The 15,229-nt window shown below is 39.0% G+C and overlaps 1 protein-coding gene across 3 annotated transcripts in view; it reads left to right on the top strand.

Annotated features, from left to right (window-relative positions):
* szt2 (SZT2 subunit of KICSTOR complex) overlaps positions 1-15,229 on the top strand; it is a 266,703-nt gene that overhangs the window by 127,136 nt on the left and 124,338 nt on the right. For all 3 annotated transcript variants that reach the window (XM_063064563.1, XM_063064564.1, XM_063064561.1), the window contains exons 41-44: positions 253-370; positions 5,531-5,660; positions 9,811-9,963; positions 13,686-13,788. In XM_063064563.1, the coding sequence (XP_062920633.1) occupies positions 253-370; positions 5,531-5,660; positions 9,811-9,963; positions 13,686-13,788 (504 nt within the window). The remainder of the gene's footprint in view (positions 1-252; positions 371-5,530; positions 5,661-9,810; positions 9,964-13,685; positions 13,789-15,229) is intronic.

Raw genomic sequence — 15,229 nt, 5'->3', positions numbered from 1 at the left:
TCTAAAGAAATAATGTCTGTTGATACCTTGTGTAGCCTGTCTATTAAGGAAATTAAGTGATTCATCGTTATGTCATTTATTTTCCAACATTTGAGCTCAACAAATTTGAAAATTTCAAATACATTATCATTTGTTAATTACATTTAATTTCAAACTTTTAATTAATTTGTTATCCCACCTCCTTTCTGATTTTTTTCGAATGAAAATGCGCTAACTCTGCAAAGTAAAAAAAAAATTGATATATTTTTCTAGAAATCTTATTGGGATGAAGGATGAATCTACAACTGAAAAAGAGGAAGAACTTGAGTATTTGCACTTGCATCGAACGGTAGTTAAAAAAATTGGCGAGATTTGTCGTGTCGTCAATCAGGTAATTGATGAATGTGAGGTAGAAAATTGTTTTGCATTTTCAAAATCAAAGTTATGTTTATTGTTATATGCACAAGTACTTGCGTGTACTTGCAATGAAAAACTTACTTGTAGCAGCACTGCACACACATAGCATTATATAAACAATATTCACAAGAAAAAACGTGATAAACAAAAGTCTCTTGTACTGCAAGGTGATCAAAGTAGTTGTAGTGATACTAAACTCTAGTGATTAGGGTTATGCTGGTAGATCCAAGAACTGAATAGTTGAAGGGAAGTAACTGTAATTGAACCTGGTGATGTGGGACCTCAGACTTCTGCACCTCCTGTTCAACAGTAGCTGCAAGAAAATAACATGGCTTGGACTGGTGGGATCTTTGATAACGTTTTCTGGAGGTAGCACCTGCTGTAGATAATACCAGTAGTGTAGAGGGATGTGACCATGATGTATTAAGCGGAATCCATTACTCCCTGCGACTTCTTGTGTTCCTGTGCATTTGATTTGTCATAGTAGACCACAATGTAAACAGCGATTCCCTTGGTGATAACAGGACTCAACCTGTGTGTCAGTCATTCAAAGGAACCGTATCTGAGAAATGACCAACCAAGCTGTGTTGCCTTAGGCACTGTAGGAAAAGATTTAATAAGCTAATTGTGTATGAAGTGTGAGTCCATTTGTTAATTCACCTTGTTTCTCCATGTTTGAAGCAACTTTCCCACTGCCTTGCCAAACTGAATCCCATCATATAGCTGCTCACAGTCATTCAACAATCAGCAATCCTCATCCTTTTCCTGCACTCTTGTTTATACCTCTCCATTTATTCATCCACTGTCTGTACTTACTCCAGCACTGCAGCAGTGCGATTCATATATCCCGTGGTTACAAGTGTATGCACCATATTGATTGGTGAATATTTAACTTTTTACTTGAACGTGTGACTGTTCTGTCTTCACTTGAGAGAGAAGAGAATGCAATTCAGAGCAGAAGGTCGAAGCTGGAAGTAGATCCTATAAACAGACTAGCACGAAGGTGAAGAGGGCTTGGCTTGCATGAAGGAAAGCAAGATTTCTTTAACAAAATAGTATTTACGCTGAAGAGATTGTGGCCACAATTTCAGAATGCCTTTGGAAGCACAGAATCAAATATCGCTATGATGATTGTATGTTTTAGTATAAATTGTTTGGCGGCAATAAATTATAAAGTATAAGTATAAAGATATAACATGGGGACATTTGGAGAACAGAGTTATACAGAGTGATGCAGAGGAAAAATTTGCATAAAAACTGACATGGAGAAACTGAGTTGGGGATATTTAACAATATAGAAAAAAGTTGCATTTGCACATTACATTTCATAAACAGTGTCAAATCATTCGGTATGTAGTCAGTTCGGGAGATCAGCCCTGGCAAGAGATACATTTATCATTCTTCTTATGCATTTTTATACGACTCTCAGGATGTCTCTACCAGTGTACTGGTTGTAATTGAAAGCAAAAGTAATGGAAGAGACTGTGACTTTCCCAGCCAATGACATTAATTATGTCCGTCTGCCAGGTACATTAGACTGCAGGTTTTCTTCCAGTAGTTTGCTGATGTCTGTTGCATTTAGATGTGAAAAGAGCCTGCAAGAGTACCACCTAGAAATCTATCATCAGTCCACTTCCTGTGATTGCAATCTTTCATTACCCATCTTCCACCTTTGCACTCTGTCAGTGCTGCAACAATCTTCCTCTTCTGGCTTGCTGTTGTTCTTTCAACTTGAACATGCTCTTGCAGCACAAGACCTCTTCCTTAGATAGTGCACTAGCAGCATCAGTAATCAATAAGCTTCATATTTGGACGGAACAATCACCAATAACAGTACACATCTAAACTGCAGCTTAACTGATCAGACAAATGAAAACAAAGTTGAAGTCCTATAAACCCGAAGAGTGACATTAAATTTAGATAATGTTTAATTTTAAAGCATGTCATTCAGGAGGTTAATTGCTGTGATGACTACTTGGCTGCCTACAGTAATTAAAACCCCAAATTTGACCATTATATCCAAGAGAATGCAGACCACAGAGCAGCTATAATTGAAAAAATCATTTTCTTTTTGAGACCAACAAACTTCCCCCTTCTGTCATCCGTAACCATCAATTCTGGAGATTTAAACATTCTCCATTTAGTTTGAAATACTATCATTACTTTAGTGATTGACATTTCTATTGGAACGAAAGATATAAAAGCTGATAATCGTGATTCTCAAATTTATTCCATAGTTATTTGGTCATAAGTGCCATTGAAGTTTCTGCATTTTTTTTTAAAAGCAATCATCTTCTTCTTCTTGTTTTACGGCAGTTGGCACCCAGCTTAATGGTGCATTACCGCCACCTTCTGCTCCAGAGTGTGCAACAGACTTACATTCCAAATTCCTTCACCCAATGATACACACATATATACCCTAACCTACATTTTATCCTCCCATCTTTGGCCATCCTAGTACCCTATTCCTGCTTATTCATCATATCCTGTAAAAAACCCCTGTACCCCTTAAAGCTAAAAATACCCTGACCTGTGCTTTCTCACCCATGCCCAGCAACCCTTTTAATGTGAATTCCTGCACCCCCAATTCCCTTAGATTGATTATTATCATCTCTCTCTGTATTCCATACTTCCTGCAACTCAGAACTACGTGTTGTCTTACAAATATTATTGTTATTGATGTGTACATATAGTAAGAATCTGAGATTCCAAAACACAAAACTTTGATTATGGGCCTGTTCTATTATCCCATGTTAACCTTTTTTCTAGGCAATTTGTATATTTCCCTTTGTCTGTCAAAAATGCATTAACTGGCACTCTTATGCTGAATTTCATATTCTTATTGACGTTGTCTCGTGACTTTATTATGATCTTATAAATAACTTGATGTGTCTCCTATTTTAGTGTAATCGGCAAGACTGAAGAAAGATACTAACAGGAGAAATAATGAAAAATGGAGTATTTATTTATTTAAAGATCCAGCACAGAACAGGCACTTCTGGGCCAATGATCCACACCACCCTGCAACCCACCTATCTAACCCTCGCCTTTTCACAGGACCATTTCCAATGACCAATTAACCTACTAACCGGTATATCTTTGGACTGGGGGAGAAAACCCACGCACTCACGGGAAGAACATACAAATTTCTTATAGAGGATGTTGAAATTGAACTCTGATCTCAGGGGCGCCCTGTATTGTAGCGTCACGCTAACCATTATCCTACTGTGGTGCCCCAATGCGAGATATTGGTGGAATTCGGAATATCGTATTCATGGGATATTAAAAGTAGTAGGCTAGACCATTTAAGTAAATAAACACGTTCATCCCTCCCCACTGATCTCTCTCCTGGCACTTAGCCTTGCAAGCGGAACAAGTGCTACACCTCCTCCCTCGCTACCATTCAGGGCCCTAAATAGTCCTTCAAGTGAGGCGATGAGTCTGTTGGGGTCATGTATTGTGTCCAGTGCTCCCGGTGTGACCGCCTGTACTGTGTCTAGTGCTCCTGGTGTGGCCACCTGTATATCGGTGAGACCCGGCATAGATTGGGAGACTGCTCCGCTGACCACCTATGTTCTGTCTGCCAGAAAAAGTGAGATCTCCCAGTGACCACCGATTTTATTCCATTTCCCATTCCCAATATGTCTATCCATGGCCTCCTCCATTGTCACGATGAGGCCACCCTCAAGTTGGAGGAACAACACCTTGTATTCCATTTGGGTAGCCTGATGGCATGAACATTGATTTCTCCGACTTCCAGTAATGCCCCCCATGCTCCCCCTTCACCATTTCCCATCCCATTTTCCCTCTCTCACCTTTCCTCGTTGCCCGTCCATCGTCTCCCTCTGGTGCTCCTCTCCCTCTTTTCTTTCTTCCATGCATGGCCTTCTGTCGCTTTCACTAATTTACTTACCAGCTTTTTACTTCATCCCTCCCATGTCAGGTTTCACCTGTCACCTTGTGTTTCTCTCTCCCCTCCCCCACCTTTTAAATCTACTCCTCAGCATTTTTTCTCCAGTCCTGCTGAAGGTTTTTGGCTCAAAATGTTGACTGTAATCTTTTCCTAGATGCTGCCTGGCCTGCTGAGTTCCTCCAGCATTTTGTGTGCATTAATACAAAAGCAAATTAATTTTGTTACCCAAAGAGATCAGACTGAATTCCGCAACAAGGTCTTATGGAACACCATTATCAATTTCCATCCATCTGAGAACTTTTTAATTTCAACTCTTGGCTGCCCTCTTATCAGTTTTTAATTCAATTTCTCCTATGCCCCTATTTTAGTACCATTAAATGTACTCCGGTTGTCCACCATGTTATACCCCGCCAAAGGCTTTCTGGAAATGCTGCTAAACTCTGTAAACATAAATGTTATTTTGTCAAAGAACTCTTATTTTCACCTATGTAAACCAACTTGGCAGCATTTAGTTACTTTCTCTTCTGCAAGATATTTTGTAATTAAACTTTTAATTAAAGATTACAAAATTGACCCAACCATTGCTGTCAAGTAGGTTCAATTATAATGATCCAGGCTGGCTTCATGTTGTTTGCAACAGTTATAATATTGGCCACTTACAAATCTTAATGGAACTCTAAATATAATTTCTCTGTTAGCTCTTACGCATTTATTTCAGAATCCTTTTTAATTTTCAGCCACTTTGTTCTACTTCAGGTTAAATCGATTCTCCAATCCTCTTTTCATTAACTAAATAATTTTTGTCAAATTGCTTTTGACTGTATTAGAATTTACTTCCACCCAAGTATTCCATCATTTTGTGAATAGTAGAGCAAAATATGTGTTAAGTAGTGAGAATACTGGTGGATTCCTGCTTACCCTTTGGCAGGTCTGTGCATTGATATCCAAGAGTGAATCAAAGTGAGATAGGTACAGACCAAATCCTAGTGCAGTACTGAATGAATGAGAATCAGTTTCTTATTATTCATTGTCACCTAGTATCCACTGTGACGTTGCCAACCTAGCCAGTTATCGTGGTCTTGACTAAACATTTTATAAGCATAAACATCTTTTCTGGCCTCAGACCATAATGATAATGGTGATATTTGGCCTGCAAGTTGGTGGCTAACACTGGGCATTCATTTTTGTTTTTTTTTAATGTACTTTCTCTGTTTCTCACAGCGTTTGCTGCTTCAGGATCTACATGACAGTCATGTATGCAATTCATTACTTGTGGCTGAGAGCGAAGAAGATATTTGGAAGAATGAAACCCCCTACACTTCATATCGACCACGGATTATTGCCAGTGATGGTATGCAACTATTTTCCTAATCTATGCCCTTTATATATACAGTATGTTTGTTTTAATGGTTTGCTTTGGTCCATCTTTCAGTTGTGTAGAAGTATAGGCAAATCTGTAGAACCAATCCAAGATATTTTAAGAATCTTTTCCAAATATTCTTAGAACTTAATCCTTTATATCATTCCTTTATCAGACATCAGGTCATTAGGATAGATCTTAATTAGTAGTTTACCTTGTGTTGGAGAGGGTCAGATCAGGTTCATGTGGACATATCCAGAAGTATTTAGGCATGGAGCATGATTCTGGTTGAACATCAAAATTATCTACCTGGTCCAAACTCTTCCATTCCCATCACTCACTAGCAGAAGAAACTGTTTTCTCCAATTTATCATATACATTTAACAATGATTTCTAACAGCCTGAAAAATCTTTCTATGTTTCAGCAATGCAATACTAATTAATATAAGCAAAACACATCAAAGTTTCTGGTGAACGCAGCAGGCCAGGCTTCGTTAGTCCTGACGAAGGGTCTCGGCCTGAAACGTCGACTGTACCTCTTCCTAGAGATGCTGCCTGGCCTGCTGCGTTCACCAGCAATTTTGATGTGTGTTGCTTGAATTTCCAGCATCTGCAGAATTCCTGTTGTTTGCGCTAATTAATATAATGTTTTTTTCAAGATTTAAGATATGAACGATGTGTCCTTTTTAAAGTCCAGAACCCAGAATTCTACACTGGTCAAGATATGGCCTAATCAGGGCTTTCTGTTCTCTTTATTATGTTTCTCACTCTCTAGATGTAAAAAGTAATATTCAGGCAATCTTCTTGAATATTGTTTTGCATTCAGGTACTACACTTTAGTGCTCAATTTAAAGACACTGCTAGAAATTAGAGATTCACTGTTCCTAGCTTGTTACTATAGACTGGATGACTCTGTGCTTGTTTTGAATACAACCACCAACTTTATAATGCCTGCTTTTCTTTGTAACTTTATTCTGCCATCTACATAATCTGCAGTTTTGATGTTAAACCTATAAATGCCTTTACCTTATGTTGTCTATATTATGTTATAGAGAAGAACCCACTCCCCTCCCCAAGCACAGATTTTGTGGGAAAGCACCACTATTTCATGAGTTAGCTAACTTATCTCTTAAGTAATCAAGATTTAAAAACAATATACAAAGACAAATGGAAGCTAAGGGGAAAAAAGCTGGAACATTTGAACAGTTGGGGATACATCTGAAGAGTAATTAATTTTTTGGTGAATAATGTTTCGCCAAAACTGCACAAAGCTAGAGGTTAACACATTTGAAGATGCAAAAACAGGCAGTAGAGTGTGGTAACAAGTGATTTTTATTGTCTTTTGGTCAACTCAAACCAGTCTGGTCATTCTCTACTGGCATCTCTCTTAACAAGACATGTTTGTTCACAGAACTGCCACTCACTGGATGTTTTTTGATTTTCATACCATTCTCTGTAAACTTTAGATACTGTTTTGTGTGAAAATCCATAGTCATAGCCACTTAGATCGCATTTTTCCCCATACTGATATTTGGTCTGAATAACAACTTGACTCCTTAACCATGCTTTTATGCATTGAGCTGTTACTGTATGATTGACTGAATAGTTATTTGCATTAACGAGCAAGTGTACCTAATAATATGGCCTCTGTATATGAGCAATGCAGCTAAATCCTATTCCCTAAACTTACACTCTCAATATTGATTCAATTCAAGGCACAGTTGAATCTGACTCTATTACCCAATCTGGCAAGGATGTCCAGATACTAACCTCCCGTAAAATACAGTTTCCTTGCTCCATCATTTAGCAACCCCTCCCCAATTCCTTTACAAGTCACTTTAAATCTATGTACGCAGATTATTGTCTCCTCCATCAGTGGGATCCCTATCACTCAATATAGTCTTTCAAAATCCCTCATTTTGAACACTTCAAGCCCTGCAACAACTCCAGTTTCTCCCTGTGGTATAATTCCCACCACAGTTTTGATAAATGTCTTCTGCACACTCTCAGCTTCTTTGCTAAAATGTGATAACTAGGATTGAAGGGAACTCAAATTCTAGTTATGTCTGAACAGTAGATAGTGTCATAATGCCCTTGCTTTTCTTGTTCATGCATCTGTTCACTAAATCCAAGATCTCATATAGGTTTTTAATAAGTTTCTTGAGCAGTTCATCTTTCTGCAAAGACAAGTGTACATATACCAAGGTCTCTCTGTTTTGCCACATATTGTCATTCCAAATTTGGTGCCATTTATAGTTTTTTTTTTAGAATTCTCAAGGCTGCCAACTTCAGTTCCAGAATATATAACATAAAAAACAGTTGTCCTAACACTGGTCCTTTAGGAATTCCACTGTCTATCTTTTCCAGTTAGAAAATTGGCAGTCTACACAACTGATTTTGGTCCTTACACGAATTTATTATCCACGTTGTTGCTGCCCCTTCCTATGAGCTTCAACAAGGTAGTGATGTGGCACTTCATTAAATATCATTTGTAAACAAATATATGCCATTTTAACCGTATTGTGCACATCAGGCTTCTCCAGTACCATTACTTTGTCTAAGACCATAGGATATAGGAACATAATTAGGCCATTTGGCCCATCAAGTCTACTCCGCCATTTCATCATGGCTGATTCATTTTCTTCTCAGCCCTAATCTCTTGTCTTCCCAAGCTCTTAAACTCTTAATTTGATTATGTAAACACAAATTAATACCTGCTTGTCATATTTGTCCAAGATTAACTGCTTCTCACCACTGAGATTAAGCTGACTGACCACTGGTTTAATCATTGCTCCCCTGATTTTCTAGTGTCTCAATTATCTCATCTTTCTCAAGCTTTGGTAGTATTTCCTTAATAAAGGCAGATACGAAATACAAACTTAATTCACAGACCAGGTCTTCTGTCTTAATTCCCAGCTAACTTCATCCCTTCCTTTAATGATTTGTTGCATATTGAAAATATTTATGTTCTATGTAACATTGGCTGAAAGCATTGATTAACTTATTCTCCCAAATCCTTATTTCTTCTTTTGCTTCCTCTCTAGATTTTATAAAATTGGCCTCGTTTAGACTCATAGTATCAACCTGAAACCTGTTATCCATCCCTTCCTCTGTTTCATTTTATTACTATCTCCTTTGTCATACGGGGAGAAATATCTTTGGTTGCGCTCCCCTTGTGAGTGCTTGCCAAATAGTCCAGGAAATTTGCTGAAACTGCATCTGTAAATATCCCCCTATGTTCTTCCATATTCCTTGAAATAACCAATTTGTTTACTTCCTCAAAAAGATTAGCTAGATTGAGTGCTTATAAAATATCCATTTATATATGAATGTTCACACTCTCATCAGCTTAGATTTCTCTTGTTAGGTAACTTTGTTCTTTATTACAGATTTCTGTAACCTCCCCATGTTAAATGTTATATTACTAATACTATAATTTCCTTGTTTCTCACCATCATACCTTTCTGAATATTAATCAATATTATGCAGTATATTCTCAAGTCAGTGGTAAAATCAAGGGAAAAAATGAAACAGGTGTGCATTGCAGTTTATTTAAGCAAGTAGAGACATTGGAATTAAATTCATTGCAAAATAACCAAACTTGCACTTTTGAGAAGTGTATTTCACAAGGTGATGAGAAAAGGCAGGATTTTTTTTTCTTGTGAGCAATCACAACACAGTTATAAAAATGACTAAGTTACAAAGCTATTTCCTCTTGCATCAGTACTAGACAGCCATTACAACCTATAAATCTTCTATCATTTCAAGTCAATGTGTTTGAAATAAAGGTATTAAACTCAACAATCCAAAGGATTAACAGATGTACACTATCAAATTGCCATATTAATAGCTAGAAATATGGCTTCCTCTCAGTTTAACATCTTGTAATAGCTCAGAAATCACATAGCATGTATAACTGTGTAAAAATTTCCATTTATTCTATTCCTCATAATTGTCCCGGTCTTAATAAGAACTGATTTAATTGGTTTATGAACTGAGGGAGATATCTTCCATTTAATTCTAATTATGGGAAAAAGTTTTTCATAGTTTCTGTCAAAAGCACAATCAGTCTTGTGTTCCATAAGTCTGTTTTGGAAGGAACTATTTATGTTTTGTTTAATTCTCCCTCTTCAAATTACAGACTATTCAACAGATGATACTTATCAATCAAGGGATTACCTGGCTGCCACAATGCAGTTTATGCCAGGCCATTTTGCATGTGAAGTGGTGTGGAAGACCATCATACATATTCATCCTCGACTAAAGATGGGACCCAACATGGGTGTTGCAAGAGGTAAGCCCAGTTGTTGTTGATTTTACATTGTATATTTGTGTTTGGTGTCACTGCAACTCTTAAGCTGTTCTCAATAATCAAATTTTACCTTTGCTTGTTATTAAGTGTCCCGTTACTTAAACTGAAGATTTCTCTGCTGGAAGATGATGCTGGAGAGGTAGTAGTGGGGGGCAAAGAAATGGCGGACAAACTTAATAAGTATTTTGTGTCACTTTTTACTGGAAGACACCAGCAATATGCCTGAAATTTGAGAATGTCAGGGAGCAGAAATGACTGTAGTTGCTCTTACTAAAGAGAAGGTTCTTGGGAAACTGAAAGGTCTGAAGGTAGATAAGTCACCTGGATCAGATGGAATACATCCCTGAGTTCTGAAAGAAATAGCTGAAGAGGTTTTGCAGGTGTTAGCAATGATCTTTCAAGAATGACTAGATTCTGGAATGGTTCCAGAGGACTGGAAAATAGCAACCGTCATTCCAGTCTTAAGAAGGGGGGGCAGAAGAAATTAGAGGCCAGTTAGCTTGACTTCAGTAGTTGGAAGATGTTGGAGTTCTTTATAAGGATGAGTGTTTGGGGTATATGGATGTGCATAATAAAGTCAGCATGGTTTCCTTAAGGGGAAATCTTGCTTGACAAATCTGTTGGAATTGTTTGAGGAAATAACAAGCAGGTGGTCAAGGAGATTGGCAGCCTCAATAGAGAGACGTCTGTTTAGAACAGAGATGAGGAATTTCTTTAGCCAGAGAGTGGTGAATTTGTGGAATTCGTTGCCACAGGTAGCTGTGAAGGCCAGGTCTTTGGTTGTACTTAAGGCAAAATTGCTATGTTCTTGATTAGTCAAGGTGTGAAAGGATTTGGGGAGAAAGTAGGTGATTGGGGTTGAGAGGGAAGTGGATCAACCATGGTGAAATGGTGGAGCAGTCTCGAAGGGCCAAATGGCTGAATTTTGCTCCTATGTCTTTTGGTCTTATGATGTTGTTTACTTAGGTTTTCAGAAGGCCTTTGCAAAGTGCCCTACATGAGGCTTAAAAAGATAAGAGCCTATGGTATTACAGGAAAGATACTAGTATGGATATAAGATTGCCTAACTGGCAGGAGACGGAGTGGAAATAAAGGGGGTATATTTTGGTTGGCCAGCAGTAACTAGTTGTGTTCCACAGGATTCAGTATTGGAACCGTTTCTTTTCACATTATACTATACGTGATTTGGTTGACTTTGTGGCCAAGTTTGCAGACTATATAAAAAAAAGTGAAGGTGCAAGAAGTGTTGAGGAAGCAGGGAATCTGCAGAATGACTTAGACAAATTGGGAGAATGGGCAATGAAGAGGCACATGGAATATAGTGTAGGGCAGTGTATGGTCTTGCACTTTGGTGGAAGGAATAAAAGCGTAAACTATTTTCTAAACGGAGAAAGATCAAAAATCAGAGGAGCAAAGGGATTTGGGAGTCCTTGTCCAGGATTAAAGGTTAACTTGCAGATTAAGTTGGTGGTAAGGAAAGCAAATGCAATGTTTGCATAAATTTTCAGAGGACTCGAATCTAAGAGCAAGGATGTGATGCTGAGTCTTTATAAGGCATAGGTCAGACCACACTTGGTGTATTGTGGGTAGTTTTGGGACCCTTATGGGATTAAGAAGGTTAAAACATCAGCCATGATGAAATGGCAAAGCGGGTTCAGTGGACTGAATAGCCTAATTCTGCTTCTATGTCTTATTCTTTTCCGTGTTTTCAGGCCTACCATAATTTAACAGTGGCTGTCGTAATGATGTCCTTGTCTCTATTGAGGCAAGAGTATAAAAACTATTATCAGATGGTGCAATTTAAAACAATTGCCATTATTGTATAGCATATTAACAGTAGATACAATTTTACTGGTCTTGAAATGTCAGGAAAGGATCTTAACAAATATTAAATGCACACTTGAAGGATTAACAAGCAGCAAGTTGTTAAGAAGGCCTTTAATGGCCTTTATTGCAAAGTGGTCAATGTTGAGAGAAAAGTTTTGTCACAATTTAGAGAGTATTACTGAACTACATGCAGTTTTGGTCCTCCTACCTAAGAAAGGATAGAACACGATTTGAGGCAATCCAAAAGAGACTCTAGGGGTTTATTCCTGGGATGACAGAATTGTTCCATCAAGAGAAACTAATTAAGTTGAATTGACATTCTTTGGAGCATAGAAGAGCAAAGAGTGATCTCATTGGAATGTGTATGAACCTGCTGGTACACCACAAGTAAATGTCATGATGTTTTCTCTAATGGGAGTTTCTGGTATAAGGAGACACAGTTGAAAAGTAACGGATAGTCATTTAAGACATACTTGCATTGAAATTTCTATTCGTGAAAGTTAGTGAATCTCTGGAATTCTCTATCCCAGGGAATTATGCAGACTAGAAGTGTGTAAAATGGAGATTGATTAGCCTTTGATAGATCACAAATTAAGGGCAAAGAGATCTAGCTATGAGCGTCAAGGCCTAGGTAAATTGGTCATGATCGTATTGAATGGTGGTGCAGGGTTACTCCTGTGTCTCTTTTCTTGCGTGTTAGTCATTTAATTCTTTTGTGGCCCATCAGCCATCTTCAAGTCTCTGATCAGCTTAATATTTCCTTTGGTTCCAGACTGAAAGGAATCAATTTTTCTATTTCCTTTGACATTATCCCATATGAAATGGCATTTCAAAGCATACTATTTATTATTGGAGTGCTCTTAAAATACTGTAGGTGATGGAAATATAAAACAAAGTTAGAAGATGATGGAAATTCCCACAAGTCTGACACAACAATGGTTCCATTGAAGGGCAACACATACAGTGTTAAGTTTATCATTTTTCTTTGTAGATGCTATGCTTGCCTTGGTAGATTGTTTCTCTCAAGATCTAGTTACAAAGCCTTCGTGGTTTGATAAAACAATATCAAACTACCTCCAGTTTTGGGCACCAGTTCCTTTCAGTCTGGAACGTCTTGAGGACATTGAAAAGATTGCCGTTGAGATTAACTAGTAGTTTTTAGTGATGAAGTATAACAGTTACATGTATAGACTTTGGAAGCTAAAAAGTTTTCCTTAGAGGACAAAAGGTTGAGAGTAGATATAATAGTTTTAAAATATGAGCATTCTGATATACTAATGAAAAGCTGTATCTCGTGGATGAAATTTTTATAACTTAAGATTTAAGGTGAGCAAAAGAGCCAGTCATGATATTGTAAACAAAACTTGAGTACATTGAGAGCAAACCAAATTTGGAATCTTCTGCATGATGGATATTATTTTTGTAGTAGCCTTCAAGAGGAAATATAATGAATATTTGAAAATGGTTAGAACTACCAGTACATCAGATAAGATGATGTGTGACAGAAGTAGCTGCTTATAGAAAGAGCCAAGAAATTTTATGGGTCAGTTAATTATGTTTTTTTTCTGTAGATGATCAAGTTTTCACTAGCTTTAAAGTAGTGCCCTTTGAATGTAAATACTGCTAGTGTACCAGCATGTGGTAATAGCTAGGTCCTTTGACTTGTTCCAGGCTTTTAAATTAATAAGATCAAACCAAGCAGGTATCTGGATTTTAACTTGTAAGTGTTGTTTGCTAAGAACTGTGCCCTTGTCCCTTCTACCTGTTTAGTCACAGCTCATGTTATTGGAGGAGAGGAAGCTGCCTTTGTGCTGCATGACTTTAAAATTTCTCTCGTAGCCCATATTATAAGTGTGCAATTTGTTTTTTTTTTCCAGCTATTCAGGCCCTGAGATCTGTTCTAAATGCTTTCTCAGTTGTGAATAGGAAAAACATGTTTGTGTACCAAGAAAGGTCCACAAAGTCTGTGTTTTATCTCAGGTAAGAATGTACGTCCGTAATGCTGGCAGTTTTAGTCCATATACTAGAAGGCCATAGAAACCAAAATGAGTCATATGAAGATTGGGATCGTTATGTGTAAAGATAGCAAAGAAGACAAGTGACCTGTATCTATCTAACAGTGATCCTGACTGATTTCCTTGGTAGTGGTCATTGAACCTCTGAGGAGGAAATAAATTTTTTTTATTCTTTAAGAGGCATCTTTTCATTTTGAAACCCCATTAGGTTTACTTATCAGGCAGTAATATGATCTGAAAAAAATCTTCATATATGGATTTAAAAACGCAAACACGAGGAAATCTGCAGATGCTGGAAATTCAAGCAACACACATAAAAAATGCTGGTGAACGCAGCAGGCCAGGCAGCATCTGTAGGAAGAGGTACAGTCAACGTTTCGGGCCGAGACCCTTCGTCAGGACTAACTGAGAGAAGAGATAGTAAGAGATTTGAAAGTGGGAGGGGGAGGGGGAGATCTTCAGATTGCGGCCCCCGCCATTGATCTCGACGGCTCCAGCAACCCAAGGCATATTCAAAACCTGGTCACCAGCACCATCAATGCGGGCTCCAACGACCATGGACACCTTCAAAGCGATTGCGCAGCCTCCAACTGCGACTCCAGCCTTGAACTCCAGGTCGGGTCTTCACGTGCTGCTATTGTGACTCCCGTCTCCCCTTCCCCCCGCCACCACTCTGCAACCCCATCTCCCTCAGATCCCACCGTCAGCTCCTGGGCCCTCAGAGGCTCCAACTTCCTCTCACCCCAACCCTCCCCTCTCCACTGACACCATCAGCCTCCCCCCTCCCCCCTCTGATCCTAGCTCTCAAGAGTCCAGCCTTGAACTCCAGGCCGGGTCTTCACATGCTGCTATTGTGACTCCTGTCTCCGCTTCCCCCACCACCAGTCTACAACCTTGTCTCCCTCACATCCCATCATCTACTCCTGGGCCCTCAGAGGCTCCTTCTTCCTCTCACCCCAACCCTCCCCTCCCCCCTCTGATCCCAGCTCTCATCCATGCCGGGTCTTTACCATCCCCTCTGACCTTCAACTCTGTGAAGCAGAACGCTCTGTCCTCAGTAAGGGCCTTAACTTTGTCACACTTCACCCACACCTCAGCGAGTTCCGCATTCGTCATGACGCGGAACTGTTCTTCAGCCGGCTCCGTCTTCGAGCCTACTTCGGCAACGACTCTCCCACCTCCACCGATGACCTCTTCTCCCGTCTTCAACCCTCCTCCTCTTCATGGACACCCCACTCTGGTCTTCTGCCTGCTCTGGATCTCCATTGCTAACTGCCAATGGGTCATCAACCATCTCGACCATTCACCACACCTTGTTCCCATTCCAACCTCACTCCTTCTGAACGCTCTGCTCTCCACTCCCTCTGCACCAATCTAACCTTACTATAAAACCTGCCGATAAGGGG

This window comes from Mobula hypostoma, chromosome 12, assembly GCF_963921235.1.
Source record: "Mobula hypostoma chromosome 12, sMobHyp1.1, whole genome shotgun sequence".
In the NCBI taxonomy this organism is placed as follows: Eukaryota; Metazoa; Chordata; class Chondrichthyes; order Myliobatiformes; family Myliobatidae; genus Mobula; species Mobula hypostoma.
Note: the sequence above shows the minus strand (reverse complement) of the source record. Positions and strands in the feature narration are given on the sequence as shown.